Source organism: Manihot esculenta, chromosome 16, assembly GCF_001659605.2.
Source record: "Manihot esculenta cultivar AM560-2 chromosome 16, M.esculenta_v8, whole genome shotgun sequence".
NCBI lineage: Eukaryota > Viridiplantae > Streptophyta > Magnoliopsida > Malpighiales > Euphorbiaceae > Manihot > Manihot esculenta.
Window position 1 is genome coordinate 22,424,485 of NC_035176.2, and position 20,770 is coordinate 22,445,254.

Genomic DNA, 20,770 nt, shown 5'->3' on the forward strand with positions numbered 1-20,770 from the left:
ATGATTTATAAAGATTAAGATTAAGTTGGGTATTATAAATCATTAAAATTGAGTTGGGTATTCTCACTCTTATACAATGTAAAGGAGTTTCTATAAGTGTCAAATAATTGATATCTTCCATGCCAATTAGTAATGAACTTATAAAGTCACATACGATAGGATTTTGACATGATATTAATTTAATTAATTAATTAAATTAAGTGCATAATTAATTAATTAAAAAAATAAATTTAGTTAGGAATTAAAATTGTATAATTCCTAGCTTAACTTGAAATTAAAATTCAAAAGGGTAATTAGATTCTGTTTGTTTACAGAAAATATTTTATATTATCATAAAAAATATTTTATATAGAAAATATTTTCTAACAAAATAATTTACTTTTATTTTTAATTTTAATTTAAAAAATAAAATATATTAATAAATTTATATAAAAATCTTAATAAAAATATTAAAATGTGAAAAATAACTTTTTCTTTTCAAAATGATTTAATTTTTTTTATTAAGAAAATATTTTTCGTTAACTAAATTTTTTACGCAGTCGTAGAATATTTAATTTGTATATGATATAAATTAATAAGTCTTGAAACAAAATATTAAGTAGCAGAACTAATTTAAGTGTTAAATAGACCTAGTGTAATTTGAAATCGAACGTAGACTTGCAAGAAAAGTTCATTAGAATTTAAGGACTAAAGAGCAATTTGTCTTTGTCCATTGGGCTCGGAAGAGATTATAGGCTTAACAAGATTGGGCTTTGTATTGAGTTGGAAGAAAAGTCATGGATCAAATGGGCTTGGTCCAAGAAATGAGCTCCATAGATTTAGAAAAAGCCTAAACATGGGTTTGGTGTTAACTAAGTCATGGTCTTCTTGGGTGTGATGCATGGCTTGCATTAAGGGCGAAAATGAAAAGGATCCTTTTTCTCTCTAAGTCATCTTTTTCCTTATTCGTTAACCCAGAAAAAAAGACTTCCATCATTTTTATGCTCTTGTCTGTTAGCACTCATAAATTTTATTATCATAATTTAATAATAAGTATATCTAAATAAATTTAAAATATCTCATATTTTATTCTACTAATTTCTAATTTTCAATTAAAAAAAAATCTCTTAAACAATTAATGTATGATTTTTTACTAATTGCTTTCTTCGGATGTTCTGATGTTAATTCATTATTTGAAATTAAATATTAATATTAATATAAATTATTTTTTTAAATTGTATTATTAATTATAAAATATAATTAACTAGATAATAATAAAATCAATTATAAAAATAAAAGTATAAAATTAATTAATTTAAAATCAGTGACTAAATATTTGATAGAAATAAAAATAATGAAAATTTTCATTACGATCATTGATAAAAAAAAATGTTAGATTTTTTGAAGGTTTACTATAAACAAAAATTTTTTATTTTAATATTAATTAAAGGTCATTATTTTTTTCAAAATAAAATTTTATCAATAAAAAAATAACATTTTTAACATTAATTATAAATATTCTTTTTTTTTTACAATAAATTATAAATATTCTAAATATAAATATTATTAAACTCCTTGTATTATACGTTATAAAAGTAAAAAAAAAATTAATTTTAATTTTTAGATATTTAAAATTTTTTTATCAATAACATATTTTTATTAATTAGAAAAATAAATTAATGTATTAAAAATTTTTATTTAACATTAAATTGTATTAATTCATTTAACAAAATTTAAAATAATAATTATAAATGAATAAAAATAAATATAAAAAATAACTAAATCATTGGTAAATTTATAAATTAAATTTTATTTAAGATAAAAATATTTTATTATAATTAATTTTAATTTTTTTAAACATTAAAATAAGAGTAATGAAAAAATAAAAAAAATGAAAAAACATTGAAGATAATATCTAAAAGGATTATTTTTTTTATCCTAATCACTTAAAAACTTATTATTGGAGTGATTTTTTTTTAAAAAATAACAATTAAGTAATGTTATTGAAAAATTAAAATCATTCACGAAAATAAAAACAAATCTTAAAATTAGTAACCATGACTAAAAATTTCCATAGGCATCAAATAGTAACACTGGTACACAAGTTTCGAAGTGGCAAAGCCACATTCTTATGTCTGCTTCCTCCATGCTCAGTGCCCGCATCGGTCTCCTTTCTGTCTGCATTTTGAAATCAATCTTTCCGTCTCTCTCTCTATAGGAGACATACTAAGCGACTGAAGACTTGGAAAGAGAACTCGTAAATTCTATTGACTAAAGAGTGAGAAATGGAGAGCAGCGAAGAAGATGATGATTTCCCATCAATAGAAAGCATTACACCTCAGTCCAAGATCGATTCCCTCTATCAATCACACACTGAAAAGGTCAGTTTTTTGCATAATTTCCTTTTTCAACCCTACTTCAGTCATTCGCTGGGCAGCTAAATATGCTTTGGTGCTGAAATAGTTCAATTTGAACCCAATTTCTTTGTATCTATGATATTTTCATTGACAGCATATTGCGTTATGATCTGGGTTCTCTTTATTTTAAGTTTAGTTCCTATAAGTGGTTACTTTTGGTATCTGTGTTCCTCTATCTTAAGCTCTTATTGTACAGAATGCGAATTACTAGGTTCATGTATGGTTTTGTGCTGCAGTAATTTCAATTCGTCTTCATTTTCTTCTTCTTAGCGTGAGTAATGCAAAAGGGGCATAAGCTTTGAAGGTCTGTTTTTGTATTGTTTGGGAGAACTTTTTAATTTTATACCTCGAAATGTGCTCTTTTTTGTGGATCGTAGTTGCAGTGAGATTTAATCGTAGCTTTACACTCGGATTCATTTACAGAATGAGTTGGTTTCCCATCTGGTTTTCTTTTGTTAGTATATTGAGAAAGTTCATTTCTTGCATGTTTAGGACAGATTTAAAATGGATTTATGCTACTTGGTTTAGAGTTCAGTTTGGTGTCTGCCTGTCTTTCCTTTATTCTTTTCCCCTCCCTGTTTTTTGGTCACCCCCTTTTCTTTCTTAGAGGCTAGCATTTATGTATATCCGAACCATAACTACCCATCTGAACACCTTTTTTCAGTGTGCGGAAAGTCCTTAGAGTGTTCATGTAGGGCTGTTTACTGTAAATTTACCCTGTTTTCATTTTATCCATCAATGTAATATTTATGGGACTGTAGGCAATGCAATCCCCTTTCCAGATGAAGAAGAAAAAAAGAAAATAAAAGAAAAGAAAAGCTTAATGGGGAGCATTGTGCTTCTGGTTATTTTGTCAATTTTTAAAGAAATGGGTAAAGTTTTTCCATTTAAAAGCTTTATGGAAATATGACCTCTCTTTCATACAGTTCCATTTATTGTATTCTTATTCAAAGTTTCTTCTTCTTTTGCAATGTCGTAATTGGAATGCCTGGAAGTTTGTTTTGAACGAATGTGTTGATGTTTATGCATGTAAACTTTGAGTTTTCTGTATATATTCCTTTGAAAATGATCAATATTTATATATAAGATATCCTATAATCATGTATTCTAACTTAGGAAAGTATCCCTATAATTATGCTAATGTTTATTACATAGTTGACTTACTATAACACTCCCCCCTTAAGTTGAAATATATATGTTTATCATGCCCAACTTATTATAAATTTAGTCAACCCTAGCTCCATTTAGAGCTTTCATGAAAATATCACCTAATTGTTTTGCAGTCTTGACAGCTTTCATGAAAATATCACCTAATTGTTTTGCAGTCTTGACATGTCTAATTGAGATGACTCGCTATTGAATCTTTTCGCGAACAAAGTAACAGTCAATTTCAATATGCTTAGTTTGTTCATGAAATACTGGATTAGAGGTGATGTGCAGAGCTCTTGGTTATCACACCACAGTTGAGCAGGTGATGAGACCTTAAGACTGACTTCATTCAATAATTGACGTATTCATATTGATTCACACATAGATTGGGCAGTATTTAGATTCAGTACTAGAACGAAAAATCATATTTTGCTTCTTACTTTTTCATAATACTAAGTTTCCTCCAACAAAAACACAATAACCTGTAGTTGATTTGTCAATTTTCATTCTTGCCCAATCTGCCTCAAAGGAACATTCAATATTTAAATTTCCATGATTGCTTTATATGAGATCGTGTCTTGGTTTACCCTTCAAATAACACAAAATCTGTCCCAAAGCTTCCCAATGAGCAACAGTGGGGGAGGACATAAACTGACTTACAATACTAACAGAGTATGCAATATCTGGACAGATTACTGTAAGGTAGTTTAACTTGCCAACCAACCTTCTATACATTTCAGGATTATCAAATAACTCACTATCTTCTGTTGCAAGTTGAAGATTAGGAGTCATTGGTGCATTGCATAGTTTGGCACCAATTTCCTTATTTCAGCCAACAGATCAAGAACTTACATTTTTTACACCTTGAAATCTCAATGCCTGAAGAATACTTTAATTGGCCTAAATTTTTTATTTGCAATTGGATTAAAGCAATGATTTGAGTGAGGAGACGCCTAGAAGGTCACTTCTAGTAATGATAATATTATCAACATAAATCACAAGTATAATTAGACGATTTTTAGATTTTGTATGAAATACTGAATGATTATACATGCTCTTCTACATACTAAATTGTTGTACTACCTCGCTGAACTTTCCAAACCAAGCTCTAGGGCTTTGTTTTAGTCCATATAGAGATTTGCGGAGCTTGCACACTTTATCCAACTCCGTCGAAGCAACAAAGTTGAGCGTTTGCTCTATATAAACTTCTTTTTGAATATCATTATGAAGAAAAGCATTCTTGATGTCTAATTGATGCAAATGCCAATTACAAGTGGCCGCTAGAGATATGAAGAGGCGAATAGAAGTCAATTTTGCTACCTTAGAAAAAATGTCAGAATAATAAATTCCATATATCTGAGCATAGCCTTTGGCAACAAGGCAAGCTTTTAATCGAGCCAAAGAACCATTAGAATTCACCTTCACTTTAAAAACCCATTTGCAGCTAATTGCTTTCTTACCAGAGGGTAGAGGTATTAGTTCCCAAGTATCATTAGCGTCTAATGCCATCATTTCCTCTTGCTTTGTAGCACGTCAACCAAGATGAGATAAGTTCTTACTTAATAGTTTTAGAAAAAATAACAGATTCCAAAGTAGTGATAAAACAACGGGATGAGGAAGACAAATGATTATGAGAAATGAAAGATGAGATTAGATAAGTGCACTTATGTTTACCTTTGCAAATAGTAGTGGGTAGGTCTAAATCAGAAGCAGGAATGGGAACGGTGGCGAGATCTTCCAACGAAAAAGCTATTGGGGCATGGCTTGAGTCAAGAGTCTCCAACCTCCTAGAATGAACATGAACAACAATAGGACGGATAGTCACCGGAATAGATGAACTTGTAGGATGGTGAGCCACAAACACTTGATTAATAGAATATACTAATAAATCATCTTTCTTTCCTTGGCTTTTATAAATGAGAAACTGAGAGAAAAAGGAGTGGACTCAAAGAATGTAATATCAGTAGACACAAGATAACGATTAAGAACAGGAGAGAAATATCGATACCCTTTTTGAACTCTGAAATAATAGAAAATGACACATTTAAGGGATTTGGGATCTAATTTAGTGATTTGTGGACAAACATAACATACAAAGCGAGTACAACTAAATATACGAGATTTGATAGAAAATAATGACTTGGACGGAAATAGAACATAATAAGGAATATCACCATGAAGGACAGAAGAAGGTGTGCGACTAATTAAGAAACAAGCTGTAGAAATTGCATCTATCCAAAATCTTTTGGAACTTTCATTTGAAACAGAACAACTTGAGCTACCTCAAGTAGATGTCGAATTTTCCTTTCAACAACATCATTTTGAGGCGTGTCCACACAAAAAAACTGATAAAGCATTCCATTTTAGACCATGAAGGTTTGGAGGTTTTCTGAAAAGTATTCTTTGGCATTGTTACTATGTAATACCCGTACAGGAACATTGTTCTAAGTTTTAATTTCAGAATAAAAGGCACAAAAGATAGGAAACAATTTTAAAAGACTCTTCATCAAATACAACTAGGTAATCTGAGAGTAATCATCAACAAAAGTGCCAAAATACTTAAATCCAGGTTTAGAAACAATAGGATATGGACTCCAATCATTATAATGTACTAACTTAAAAGGAGATAATGCTCGTTTATTCACTGTAGTAATAGAAGGTAAACGATGATGCTTAGCAAATTAACTTGACTCACATCCTAAATTTGACAGTGACTATAACTGGGGACATAATTTTTTCAAGACAAATATGAAGGATGCCCTAATTGGCAATGGATTTTAAAAGGAGTTAAAGATACTAGAACATACGAGAGACCTTGGTACTCATTGGTTAAGAACGTAAAGACCTCCAGACTCACTACCACGATTAATAATCTGTTTCTTCGTAAGATTTTGAAAAACACAATGGTTCGGAAAGAGTGAGACACAACAATTCAAGGTTTGAGTAAGTTTACTGACAGAAAGTAAATTAAAATTAAAAGAGAGTTAAGGCAAACACAAAATGGATGATAGGGAGATAAACGGCATAAAGTTTGCAACCCCAGAATCCACGACACAAGAGATAGATCCATCAACTAAAGTGATAGAGTTAGAGGTGGTATGAGATTGAAAAACATATAAGATATTAGAATTACCTGTCATATGATCTGTAGCACCTGAATCAATATTATGGATATGCATTATCCTTCTATTTGATAGATTCTGATCAATATGGTTGCAACAAATAAGATTAGTATTTTAGCTTGTTACCTCTGATTTGATTTTTCAGTTGCTATCTTTAGTTTAATTTTTAAATTTTAAATTTAAATAGAAGATAGGAAGTATTTTGAATTCAAATGTTAATGTAATTTGAATGTAGCCTTCACTGTAAAAAGGCACTTGAGATCATTGAATAAAACATTCAGAGAATATTATTCATCAGCTTATAAGATCCGAGAATTCTCTCAAACAAGTTTTCAATTCATTTCACAATAGGTTCCTCAAAGAAAAGCAAAAATATTAACAAGGGAAAATTAGTCTAGCAAAAGGAGGATTTTCCAATTAATTGACCTGTGACGAGATCCTATTTAAGAGCCCATAACAACTTGGTATCAGAACCGGTCATCATGGGCGATTTAGCAAATCTGGAAGAGAAGTTGAACTCTTTCATGCAACTAACCAATGCTCGATTCAACGACTTGGCTCATCAAGTTTCGGAGCTCATTCGCACCTTCAATAGAGGAGCACACCAAAACTAAGATGGAATGAGTAGCTGTCAAAATTTTGTTGAACCATGAAGCTTTGATGAAAGGAAGAAAAAGAGAGCAGAAGATTTGAGAGAAAATACTTGATTATTCCCCTCAAGCCAATTGGGGTATATATACTACTTACAAGAGTACACTCTAGGTAAGAAAATAAATTAATTCTCTAATTATAGCCTAATCATATCCCAATCATATCACACAATCATATCCCTAATTACCACTATAAATCTAGGCTATTTACAGAAATAATTCAACACTCCCCCTCAAGCTGGAGCATACATATCATATGCTCCAAGCTTGTTACAAATATACTCGATTCATGGTCCTCGAAGTGATTTTGTGAAAATATCAGCTAGCTGATCATTTGAGTTGACAAAGCTAGTAGAAATGCATCTGGACTCAATCTTTTGCCTAATAAAATGGCAATCCACCTCTATATGCTTTGTCCTCTCATGAAAAACTGGATTTGATGCAATATGGAGGGCAGCTTGATTATCACATATCAACTTCATTTGGCCAGTATCACTATATTTCAATTCCTGAAGGAGTTGCTTCAACCAGATGAGTTCGCATGTTGCTAAAGCCATAGCTCGATATTCTGCTTCTTCACTTGATCTTGCAACCACACTCTGTTTTTTACTTTTCCAGGATATGAGATTCCCTCCAATCATAATACAATATCCTGAAGTAGATCGTCTATCTGAAGGGGAACCTGCCCAATCTGCATCAGAATAGCCAACAATTTGTGAGTGACCCTTGTCCTCATAGAGTAGACCCTGTCCTGGAGCTCCTTTGATATATTTAAGAATGCGAATGACTGCATCCCAGTGACTACTGTATGGAGTTTGAAGAAATTGACTAACCACACTTACAGCAAAGGAAATATCTGGTCGTGTTATAGTGAGATAATTGAGCTTGCTGACTAATCTTCTGTATCTAGCAGGATCTTTAAGTGGCTCCCCTTATTAAGGAACAAGCTTAACATTTGGATCCATGGGAGTGTCCACATGTCTACAGTCTAACATGTCTGTTTCTTCCAATATATCCAAAGCATATTTCCGTTGAGAAATTGCAATACCTGTTTTAGACTGTGCCACTTCAATTCCCAAGAAATATTTCAGTTTCTCCAGATCTTTAGTTTGTAAATGACTGAACAAATGTTACTTAAGCTGAGAGATTCCATCATGATCATTTCTTGTAATGACAATATCATCAACATAGACCACCAAGTAGATGCATTTATCACCATTATAATGAAAAATACGGAATGATCAGAATTACTTCGAGACATTCCAAACTGTTGAACTACAGTGCTAAATCGTCCAAACCATGCTCTTGGAGACTGTTTTAGCCCATACAAAGAGCGCCGAAGACGACATACTAAGCCTGACTCCCCTGAGCAACAAACTCTGGAGGTTGTTCCATATAAACTTATTCAGCGAGCTCTCCATGAAGAAAGACATTTTTAATGTCCAGTTGATGCAGGATCCAATGATTAATTGCAGCTAATGAAATAAGGAGGCGAACAGAAGCTATTTTGGCTATGGGAGAGAAAGTATCACTGTAATCAAGCCCAAAAATCTGTGTAACCTTTAGCTACAAGGCGAGCTTTAAGACGATCAATTTTGCTATCAGGTCCCACCTTAACTGTGTAAACCCATCGACAACCAACAATAGATTTACCAGGTGGTAAGGATACCAGTTCCCAAGTTCCATTGTTATGCAGAGCAATCATTTCCTCAACCATGGCATTACACCAACCAGGATGATCTAATGCTTCTTTAACTGTCTTGGGTATGGAGACAGTAGACACAGCAGAGACAAAAGTATATGAGTAACTCACAAAATTATAAATGGGATGAGGATTTCGGGAAGAGCGAATACCTTTTCAAAGAGCAAGAGGAGGTGAGTCATTAGAAGTACTTGCATTAGGGAGAGAAATGTCATTGTTATTAGCAGATGGGTGAGACCGACGTGTATAGACCTGAAGAGGTGGCATAGGAGTGGGAGATGGACACACTTGCGGCAAAGAAGAAATATGAGCCGGAGGTACAGGCAAAGCGCTAGGGACAAAAGTTTTGTGTGTTGGACTAGAAGAAAAGTAAGGAGAGGTTTCAAAAAAGGTGATATCTGCAGACACAAGATATCTGTTATTAGTAGGATCATAACATTTGTAACCTTTTTGAAGCCGTGAATAGCCGAGAAAGACACATTTAACTGATTTGGGTTGGAGTTTGTCTTTGCTAGGAGTATGATCATGAACAAAGCATATACATTCGAAAACACGCAGAGACAACTGGGTGGTATTCTGGTTAGGAAATAGGACAGAATGAGGACTTTGATGCTGCAAAACAGAGGAAGGCATTCAGTTAATCAAGTAACAGGCGGTGAGGATAGCTTCCCCCTAAAAACGCAACGAAACATTGTGATGTAGGAGTAAAGTGCGGGTTGTTTCATTTAAATGCAGATTTTTCCGTTCGACGACTCCATTTTGTTGTGGAGTATAAGAGCAAGAAGTTTGGTGAGCAATAAGTTTGGTGAGCAATACCCTGAGTAGACAAGAAATGAGTGAATGAAGAAGACAAATATTCTCTTGCATTATCACTTCGCAGTATCTTAATGCGAACACCAAATTAATTATAGATTTCAACATAAAACTTTTGAAAAATAGGGAACAAATCAGAATGATTCTTCATAAGAAAAAGCCAAGTGCAACGAGAATAGTCATCAATAAAGGTAACAAAATATTGAAATCCCAGAGTTGTACTAACCCGACTTGGACCCCAAATATCTGAATGAGCAATGTCAAACATAGAATTTGCCCTATTATTGATTCGCTTGGGAAAAGAAGCTCGAGTTTGCTTCCCGAATTGACAAGACTCACATTCTAAAGAAGGCAAGGAAGAGGGGCTAGGAACCAGTTTTTGTAACTTGTTTAGACTTGGATGTCCCCAATGACTATGAATGAGTTCAGCGGAGGTGGAAGACACAAAAGCAATTGGAGAGTTAGAAGTGGAAAAATAGTACAATCCTTGTGACTCATATCCTGCTCCAATCATCTTTCCAGTACTCACAACCACAAATTCAGTAGTAAAAATGACTGAACAATGAAGATCTTTAGTCAATTTGACATTAGTCAAGGGGATAGAAGGAAGGAGATATACATTACCGATCCATTTAACTTGAGTTTGTGAACCATTAGCTAATGTGACTTTAGATGGTATGGAAGGTGAAACAAGAGTAGAGAAAAGAGAGGGATTACCAGAGATATTATCAGAAGCACCAGAGTCGAGGATCCATGAACCAATGGGTAAAGACTTGGTTAGATAAGTAAAAGAATTACCAGAATGGGCACTATTTGATTGGGCCATAAAGACTGAATCTGTATTGAGGGTGTTTTGATTCTCAGGCATGTCGAGAGAGATTCTGAAACAACAAGGGACCGAGTAGGGACCCGAATCTACAAAAGTGAGTCGAATCTGCCAAAAAGAACGCCTGTGAACAGTAAATCTGACGACCACACCTACTGGGCTTTGGTTGCCAGCGCCGGGCAAAGCTAGGAGAAGAATCGCCGGTGTGAAACGGTCGCCGGAAAGTGGTGCACGCGTCTGCGCGTGGATGAAGGACGTGTGAAGGCGAGATGATCTGACGACCGGACCTACTGGGCTTTGGTTGTCGGCACCGGGCGAAGCTGGGAGAAGAATCGTCGGCGTGAAACGGTGGTCGGCGTGAAACGGTGGCCGGAAAGTGATGCATGCGCCGGCGCGTGGCCGGAAACAAGTCTGTGCGAGGCGGTGCTTCTCCGGAAAGTAGATCGGAGGCTGGTGTGGAGAATGGGTTGGATGGTGAGACTAACTGATTTCCAAAAAGTCATCAAAGCAAGATGTCAGATCTGCAACTCAAAGGTGAACCAAATTTCTTGGCTCTGATACCATGAAACTTTGATGAAAGGAAGAAAAAGAGAGCAGAAGATTTGAGAGAAAGTACTTGATTATTCCCCTCAAGCCAATTGGGGTACATATACTATTTATAAGAGTACACACTAGGTAAGAAAATAAATTAATTCCTTAATTATAGCCTAATCATATCCCAATCATATCCATAATTACCACTACAAATCTAGACTATTTATAGAAATAATCTCAACAAACCAAATAATGATCGTTCTGAAGGGCGCGTAGTGCCTAGATATACGAAACTTGATTTTTCCTTGTTTGATGGCTCCAACGATCCACTTGGATGGCTTAATCGCTGTGAACAATTTTTTCAAAATTAACTAATGATGGAAGCAGATAAAATCAGTCTAGCTGCCTTCCATCTCACTGGTGAGGCTCAATTTTGATTTTACATACTTGAACAGGAAGAACCTGGAATGACATGGCAAGTGTTAAAGGATAACTTCAACTTGCAATTTGGTCCTCTTTTGTGTAGCAATCCCTTAGGGGAGTTAGTGAATTTGAAGCAAGTTGGATCAATAGAAGATTATCAGTGCCAATTTCAATCTTTATGGACAAAAGCGACAACTGTTCGAACCAACCAACAAGTTGCCTTTTTTACTGCAGGATTGTCTGAGACTATTCGGCTTGAGGTGGAACTACAAAACCCTCTCAATTTAGTTACAACAATGAATTTTGCTCGAACATTCGAGAAGAAATAACAATTGGGTCAGATGATGATAGCTTATGGGTCTTTTCAAGAGTCTAAGGCAAATAGTAATGCAGCATCTTTAAATGTCGAAAGCACCTCAACTCCATTTGTTAAAAGACTTAGCAGGACAGAAATGGCTGAACGTCGAGCTAAAGGCCTTTGCTACAATTGTGATGAGACATATTCTCTTAACCATCAATGCAAAAAATTATTTTGGGTGGAGTTGAAGGATCTAAGGTCTCCTATTATTGAACCAGATGACTAGGGACATGCTTAAGGACAAGCTTTTTCTCTAAGGTAATGTTATGGATATGCATTATCCTTCTATTTGATAGATTTTGATCAAAGTGGTTGTAACAAATAAGATCTGTTATCTCTAATTTGATTTTTTAGTTGCTATCTTTTGTTTAATTTTTAAATTCTAAATTTAAATAGAAGATAGGAAGTATTTTGAATTCAAATGTTGATATAATCCGAATGTAGCCTTCATTATAAAAAGGCACTTGAAATCATTGAATAAGACATTCAGAAAATATTATTTATCAATTTATGAGATTCGAGAATTCTCTCAAACGAGTTCTCAATTTATTTCACAATAGGTTTTTCAGAGAAAAGCAAAAACATTAACAAGGGAAAATCAGTCTGGCGAAAGGAGGATTTTCCAGTTAATCGACCTGTGACAAGATCCTATTTAAGGGCCCATAACAATCAATGACCCATGTGGAAGAAGAGATAAAACAAAATATGGGTTTACCTAATTCAGTGATAGTAGTGATAGGAGCATTGGTGTGCCTTAATGATTTTTTATATTGAGAAAACTGGCAAATTCTTCTGTAGAGATTAAAATAGCTTTTTCAGATGTGACTGCCATTTGACAAGAAATAACTTGCAAGTAAAACCATTTTCTCAGCGGTAGTCAAAATCAAATTCCAAGCTTTCTGAATCTTAATCTCCTCAAATAAAGCGCCAAACTCAAAAATGGTACCCAAGGCTACAATGCCCAAGCCAACAACAATACCAAATAGTACCCAACTGTACCCAAATCCAAAAGTCCAAAGAACCACCAAACAAGGTGTCAAATACTAAAAGAGAATACATGAATCGAATTGCAACATAGAGGCAACAAGGAAGAACCAGGTGCAGTCGTCGGAGGACATTGGCAATAGATGCATGCGCCAATCACACATCGGCACGGGCTACAGGCGAGAACTTCAAGTGGTGTGTGGGAGCCACATGCTTCACTTCCAGTCACCGGATCTTAATAGGAGGCTGATCAGCGACCAAGCTTCCTTCCTTGAGGGGCAGTGATGTGAACGGAATACCCAAATGATTGATCTCAAGTGGTAGTACTTAACCCAAAGAGAAATAGATTTACACCATGCTCTGATACCATGTAAACTCTGAATTTTTTATATATGTTCCTTTGAAAAAGATACAATATTTATATACAAGATATCCAATAATTATGTGTTCTAACTTAGAAAAGTATCCCTATAATCATGCTAATGTTTATTACATAGTTGACTTACTATAACAACGCATTTATCTAATTGATCTTCATTTTTTAGATTGTCCTCCGTCTCCATTGACTTATTTATCTAATTATCTTTTTTGCATTTTGATGCCTTCTATCAAGAGGTTATATTGTTGTTAGATATGCATAATTTAGCCTCCATTTGTTGAGAGGAACATAAATTATATGTGAAAATGTATATGTTCTTGGAATTACTTTATGCCATTTGGAGTATGTTGGAAAATAATTTTCTTCAGATACAGAAGATACTAGTATTGTTTTGACATCTAAGTATGCTATATTTTTCTAGTTGCAGTTGAATGTTGGACAAAATTATATTAAAAAATGATAAATAGTTGTGGTTGCTTGTCACTTGGTGCTGGAAGTAGACTCATGGGTGTATGCCTAATTGGCACCTATATGTTCCCTCTCTCTCTCTCTTTGTATCTCTTTTGAGTTCTTCAAAGTTTAGAAAATTTAACTTCTCATTTTAAAAATTGGAAGTCACTTTTTGTTGGCTAATTTTGTCAAGTGCCTTAACCACAAGAAAAGCTGAAATTGTTTTCTGGGAAAATATTTTGTGAAAAAATGGAGCCTTTAATGTGTATGCGTGTTTTTTTTTTTATTATTATTTTTTTAAACCTAGATTGTCATTGTTGAAGTTTGTGGTTTCACTGTTTTATCAATGGGCAAAACTGGTCTTTAAGGACTGTTCTTGTTAGTTTCATTTGATATTTTGTGATTTGCTCTCAATTTAGATCCCTCAATACAAAGTTTTATCATTTTGGCTTTCAAAATTTCATTTATATGATTTTCTTTTTTGTATTGATTTTTATTATTGTTAACCTTAATCAATTGGGGAAAAAAAATCTCTCCGTCATCAGGGCTTTCACTTTCCATTTCCCCCTGTGATTCCATTAGTGGTTGTCCAAATGATTAGGTTCAACTTATTAGAACCATAAGCCTTTTATGTATATTAGTATAATTTTATGTGGAAACTCTACATAAAAGGAGCACTAATATGCAATTGGCATTGATTTTTTTATAAATTGGTGAACCATGCATCTGCAGAGAAAAATGTAGGAATACAAAAGCACCAACAAAGTAATTGTTACTACTGCAGGGAAAGTCCTTGACATAGTCCTGCACATAGTGCTTTAGGAGGTTTGTGCCCGTTCAGCTCATGGTACAAATAGATGCTCGGTTTCAGTCACTAAGTTTATTTGGTTCCTAAAATAAGCCTGCTTTTGTTGATTAAGTAAAGCAGTGATATGATTTTGTAGGAAAAATGTATGTGTTGTTGGATGACATTTGTCACATGGGCATAATCTGAGGCTTCCCATTGACATCCTGTTGTAATAATCCTACTGGATCATATGGTTCTATGTTTTTGGAGTATTTTTTGGGTTGGGACTTGGGATGCTATTTTTAGTAAACTGGAAGGAGAATTCTATTATAGTTGCACTGTTGCAGCCAATCTAATGGAATTGCTGTATTCAACATGCATACTGAGTTTCTTTTACTGGGACAAAAGGGCTATAATGGGAGCATACTGAATTCTCCACTTTAAGAGAACAACCCTTCTGGTAAAAATGAAGGATTCAAACAATATTTTTTTGGACTGCCCAAGAGTTCAGTGTTTGCACTACACCTATTTTCTTAAATTCTTTGTGCGTTCTGGTGAAGGTTATTTCAGAGGAATTTCTCTAGCAGATATACAAAGGGAGGGATGGAGAGCTATCTTGTAAGAGTGGATTTATTTTTACTTTTATTTTTTATTTCTGGGATGAATATGTCATTGTTCTTTTCCCTCTTACTATTATTTGTAGCGTATTTTTCTATCAAAGGAAAAACATTATGTTAAGAATGCCTGACAAACAAGAGGGTTTTTTTATGTCCGGTAAACATGTTCATAGATAATGATACTACATATGTTACTCTTTTGTTATATTTACCTTTTTGGTATGGAAATGTTGGGGTTTGAGGCTTAATGAATTTGCCACTTGTAAAGTTGCTATCTTTTTCATTATTCTTTTCATATCAATTAGTGGATTGCCACTTGAGTTGGCAATCACTGGTACTTTCTCAAGCAACAATTTATCACCAAAAAGAATGTTGATAGGAAAGAAACCCTTGTCATCAAAATGGACTATGGGCTTTTAGAGAAAAGGCATTGAAAAGGCTCCCCATAAAGGACTAATTTTATAATTATGTGTATTGATGCATGCACAATTCAGTTTTGATGATTTTATTGTATGTTTATGTCATGTATTTGTTCACCTTGTTTGAGAAGTTTTTAGGTTTTATTGTTTAAACCCTTTTTATCTCGTGTTGTGCTGAATGACCCCTTTATATTATTTATTTTTGTCACCTACGAACTGTTACTGTGTTAAGGTAGCATGATTTTTCTTTCTAGCTAAGTAAGTTCACTATTGCAGGGAATTAGAAAGCTTTGTTGTGAGCTATTGGATTTGAAGGATGCAGTGGAAAATCTATGTGGCAACATGCAGACAAAATATTTGGCTTTCTTGAGGTAAGGAATGTTGTGGGCTTTTTCTCATTAATTATAAACTGCTTATATAAATTTCAAAATTGTTTTTTATTGGCATGAAAATTTTCTTTTTAGGTGGATATTTACATCCAATCAAATAATGTTATATTGTTCGTTACATATATGAATTCCAATTAGATATTTAAGTGATGTATGGGGAATAACAAACTTAATGCAATAAGATCTTGATTAATTTTTCCTAGATGTACTGTTTCTGGAAAATGAAGAAGCTCTGCTTCTTCCCAAATTTCACTTGTAGGTTGTTGGCATGGCCAGTTCTGGTCCTTCCAAAATCTGTAAATGGTTCTGTGTATGGTTAATTTTGCTTTGGTCCAGATGAAACTTGCTCTGAATTTTTCTGATAAAATTTCATCATTATCTGTCACTATTATATCTGATTCCTATGAGCATGGAATTTATTATTTTTTGTAGAATGTCTGAAGAAGTAGTTGAAATGGAGCATGAGCTCATTGAGCTGCAAAAGCATATATCCACACATGGGATTCTTGTGCAGGATTTGATGACTGGTGTTTGTCGTGACCTGGATGAGTGGACCCATGTTATTGGGCAAGATGATGACTCTCAGCAAAATTCTGAAATCAATGAACTTCAAAATCCTTTGCCAAGTGGTTCAGATGATCTCAAGACAATATTCTTGGAGAATATTGATATCCTCTTAGCCGAACATAAAGTAGAAGAAGCGATAGAGGCGTTGGATGCTGAAGAGAGAAACAATCCAGAGCTGAAGGGCTCAGGAGATGCGACATCAACTGATGCATCCTCTTACAAATCAGCCTTTCTGAAGAGAAAATCAGTCGTCGAGGATCAGCTAATAGAGATCGCTGAACGGCCTTCAGTTGGTATTTTGGAACTAAAGAAAGCCTTATCTGGTTTAATCAAGTGTGGGAAGGGACCTTTGGCACATCAACTACTGCTAAAATCATATGGGTCCCACCTAGAAAAGAGTATTGAGGTTTTGCTTCCTTCATGTTCTCTGTGTCCAAAAACATTTCCAGTGACACTCTCTAGGCTTGTGTTTTCAAAAATTTCATTGACAACAAAAGAATCTGGTTCCATATTCGGGGATAATCCTTTATATACTAATAGAGTTGTCCAATGGGCAGAATGGGAGATTGAATATTTTGTACGGTTGGTGAAGGAGAATGCACCTCCTTCAGAGACAGTTTCTGCATTAGGTGCAGCTAGCAATTGTGTTCAGGCTAGTCTTAACTACTGCTTAATGTTGGAATCACAAGGTCTGAAACTGTCAAAGTTGCTTTTGGTACTCATACGGCCATACATTGAAGAAGTGTTAGAGTTGAATTTTCGAAGAGCCAGAAGGGTAATTCTTGACATGGCAGAAACTGATGACAGCTTGCTCCTGTCCTTGCATTCAGGGTCTCCATTATCTATGTTTGCAACGGCAACAGATAATGTTCTTGTTGATAGTGGAATGAGATTCATGGACATTATTGAAGTGAGTTGTTTCTCTTTCATTTTGCTGAAATTGAAAATCCTGGATGTTTGTTCATATTACCATATTCCCAGTTTGATCATTTATGTGGCTTGTGGGGAAAGCATCTCCTATAAGATCACATTTAAAAGAGAGCAGTATGGTTTGACTTGAGGCCAGTTGCTTCTACATGGGCCATGGCATAACTATGCATCCTTTAAATTTGGGTAAAATCAATATGTGCTCATGTGTCTTTTAATCATGCATGAAGTGTATATATCTGAACACATGAATGATTATAGATGTATGCATGGATTGTAATTTTTTACTGTAGAATGTCTTTGGTTAAAGTTTATTGGTTTATTTGCTATTTTCTAGTACATGTGATCTGGTAATTAATTCCTAGTGTAATTTTGGAATAAAATAACTTTTACAGGATATATTGGCACAACTAACTCCCCTGGCTGTTTTGCATTTTGGAGGAAACGTGTTAACTAGAATCTCACAGCTCTTTGATAAGTACATGGAAGCATTGATTAAATCTCTCCCAGGTCCTTCTGATGATGACAATCCTACAGAGCTGAAGGAAGTTGTACACTTTAGAGTTGAAACAGATTCTGAACAGCTTGCACTTTTAGGGATGGCATTTACTATTCTGGATGAATTATTACCATTTTCTGTAACAAAAGTTTGGAATCTGAAGAATGAAAGCAATGAACTAGCAAGTGAAAATGCTGTGCCAAGTACAGGTGTTACAGGAGAATTGAAGGACTGGAAGCGCCATCTTCAGCATTCATTTGACAAGCTTAGAGATCACTTCTGTCGGCAATATGTTTTGAGTTTCATCTATTCAAGAGAAGGAAAAACACGATTAAATGCGCAAATTTATATAAATGGTGATGGTGAAGATTTATTATTTGAAGATCCTCTGCCTTCATTACCATTTCAGGTTATCCTTATTTTTCTTACTGAAGTTTTCTTCCATGGAATGTGCAGCCAATTGGATGTGCCCCGCGTCTCCCATTTAGCATATAATTTTGTTGTCACAGTCATCCAATTATAAATGATTTGATGATCATAATATCTTCAGGAATATATGTGAATTCCACCATTTCCTTTCTTTTGTTGTGTTCACATTGTTCTTACTCTATCCACCATTCCTTTTCTATGGTTATGTTCATATTGATATTAATCTATCTTCTTTGCTGCTTTTAGCGACGGGTTTTTTAGATTCTTGTTATTTATTGTGTTATCTTTTGTTTATCAGATAGTGTGTTAACATTATCTGTGGAAGTTTTGCTTTGAATGTTACTAACCTAAAAATATGGTGCAAGGAATCCACACTGAGGCTGAGGATGTTAAATGTCACTACTTTTCTTTCTTTCAGCCAACATGTATTTATAAATAATTTGCTTTCTCTTGGTACTAATGAAAACTCTTTTTTTCTCTTGCAGGCGTTATTTGCTAAACTTCAGCAGTTAGCAACTGTTGCAGGAGATGTGTTACTTGGGAAAGAGAAAATACAGAAAATTTTGCTTGCTAGATTAACTGAAACTGTTGTAATGTGGTTGTCTGATGAACAAGAATTCTGGGGCGTGTTTGAGGATGAATCAATTCCACTTAAGCCACTGGGGCTGCAGCAGGTTCTTATTTTCTGTCAACTTTATATGATTGCGGATAAACAAAGTATTTTATCTAGTCTGGTTGTCCCTCTCATTGGTTTTCGGTTTATATTGGGAAAAATATAGGGTTGCAGCGAATGCTTAAAAATAGATGGCTTCAAACTTCACCTTCAGGATTGTATTTTCTAAATGCACTACGGTTTATATTGAGTTGCTATCATACCGACTGTTGGTGCTCTTCAATAGAAATTTCATCTTTGTCTTGATCTTGGAAAAATGGAAAGAGTTTATTTATTTTTTTATCAGAAAGAAGTGATTATTATTAAAAAGAAAATGAAAAAAAAAAATACTGGTTCTTAAAGGTGCCAGTTAAATACTAGTTATCTTAATCACTGAAAAATCTATAGTTTAATCACATGAAGCTCCTTCGTTTTTGTAGAACTATTTTGTGCTAGGGTATGATTGAACTTGAAAAACTAGTGAATCCTTTTATGTTTTGGAAGATTTATGCGATAAATGTTGAGCTTGGGTTTGCAGTAGAAAATGTATATATTACTGTAAACTAGAAGTTTGCAAAAATTCAATTTAATTGATTTCTTTTAGAAAAAAAAAAAAGGTTGAGTATAGTAATAAAATTCATATCTTTTCTTGCAAATTTTTTACTTAATTTGTGGCATGGTGATTATGGTTAAAGCTTGTATATTAGTGCATTCTTGTTTTCATGGAACAATTTTCACTTGGCTGGAATATGGGCAAGTTGCTTGTCGTCTGTCTCCATCTTTCTGCTTATGTATCTGGGTGTTGATCAGTTGTTGACAGCTGCCCTTGGTGTCGCAGTTGATTCTTGATATGCACTTCACAGTAGAAATTGCACGTTTTGCGGGTTATCCATCTCGACACATTCACCAGATAGCTTCGGCCATAATTGCTCGAGCAATCCGGACCTTTTCAGCTAGAGGCATAGACCCACAAAGGTATTGAATGTTCACTTTAATGAAATAAATATTTCTATTCCCAGCATCTTTACATTTTGTTTTTCCCTATGCAGTGCTTTGCCTGAGGATGAATGGTTTGTGGAGACTGCAAAGTCAGCCATCAACAAACTTTTGTTGGGAACATCTGGATCAGAGGCATCTGAGATTGACGAGGACCATATAATACTGCATGATCAGGTTGTATCAGATTCTGAGGACACTGCTTCTTCCCTCTCAACAGTAGAATCCTTTGAATCTTTTGTTTCTGCAAGTATGGGTGAACTTGATAGCCCTGTCTACTTCACTGATCCTGAAGGCTAAAAGTTCAGAGCTTTAACTCAAAGGTTTTCATGGTAGTGATCATTTGTTCATGTTAGATTATTGATCTTTCTGAAAAAATTTGATTGTGCAGACAGGTCATGATATAGGAGGATATTCTTAATTGCAAGAAATGGTGAACTAATCGGAATTCATTTTTAATAATTTACTAAGTTTTCCTGAAATTTAACATAAGTTTCATATCTTGGTGGTTTTTTCAAAGGTCAAGTGAGAAATATATATATATAATTTTTTTTTTATTCTTCTAAAACAATAAAAGAAAAAACCTGTAACAGTCAGCTGCCTGCTTGGCGGAATTGCGGCAACTGACCGTTCCACATCGGAATATTTGAAGAAAATAGATTTGTATATAATATCTAGCACAGAACTACTAAATAACTTGGG

The 20,770-nt window shown here is 34.2% G+C and overlaps 1 protein-coding gene across 3 annotated transcripts; it reads left to right on the plus strand.

The window, feature by feature from the left end:
- The first annotated feature begins 2,068 nt into the window (after positions 1-2,068).
- LOC110603724 (exocyst complex component EXO84C) lies at positions 2,069-20,530 on the plus strand. 3 transcript variants are annotated; one of them, XM_021741606.2, is made up of 8 exons: positions 2,069-2,360; positions 3,722-3,867; positions 15,886-15,980; positions 16,431-17,475; positions 17,888-18,400; positions 18,906-19,094; positions 19,911-20,047; positions 20,122-20,530. In XM_021741606.2, exons 2-8 carry the CDS (start codon positions 3,829-3,831, stop codon positions 20,366-20,368), a joined length of 2,265 nt encoding a protein of 754 aa, XP_021597298.1. In that variant the 5' UTR covers positions 2,069-2,360; positions 3,722-3,828; the 3' UTR covers positions 20,369-20,530. The 3 variants fall into 3 exon arrangements, with proteins under 3 accessions (XP_021597298.1, XP_021597296.1, XP_043807759.1); XM_021741604.2 differs by lacking the exon at positions 3,722-3,867 and having other exon boundaries at positions 2,070-2,360; XM_043951824.1 differs by lacking the exons at positions 2,069-2,360; positions 3,722-3,867 and adding an exon at positions 12,854-13,277.
- Positions 20,531-20,770: the final 240 nt, after the last annotated feature.

Coding starts and splice junctions, on each gene's coding strand:
- LOC110603724 (XM_021741604.2), top strand. CDS start 2,265: ATGGAGAGCAGCGAAGAAGATGATGATTTCCCATCAATAGAAAGCATT. Junction 15,981..16,430: donor AAATATTTGGCTTTCTTGAG/GTAAGGAATGTT, acceptor TATTTTTTGTAG/AATGTCTGAAGAAGTAGTTG. Junction 17,476..17,887: donor GATTCATGGACATTATTGAA/GTGAGTTGTTTC, acceptor TAACTTTTACAG/GATATATTGGCACAACTAAC.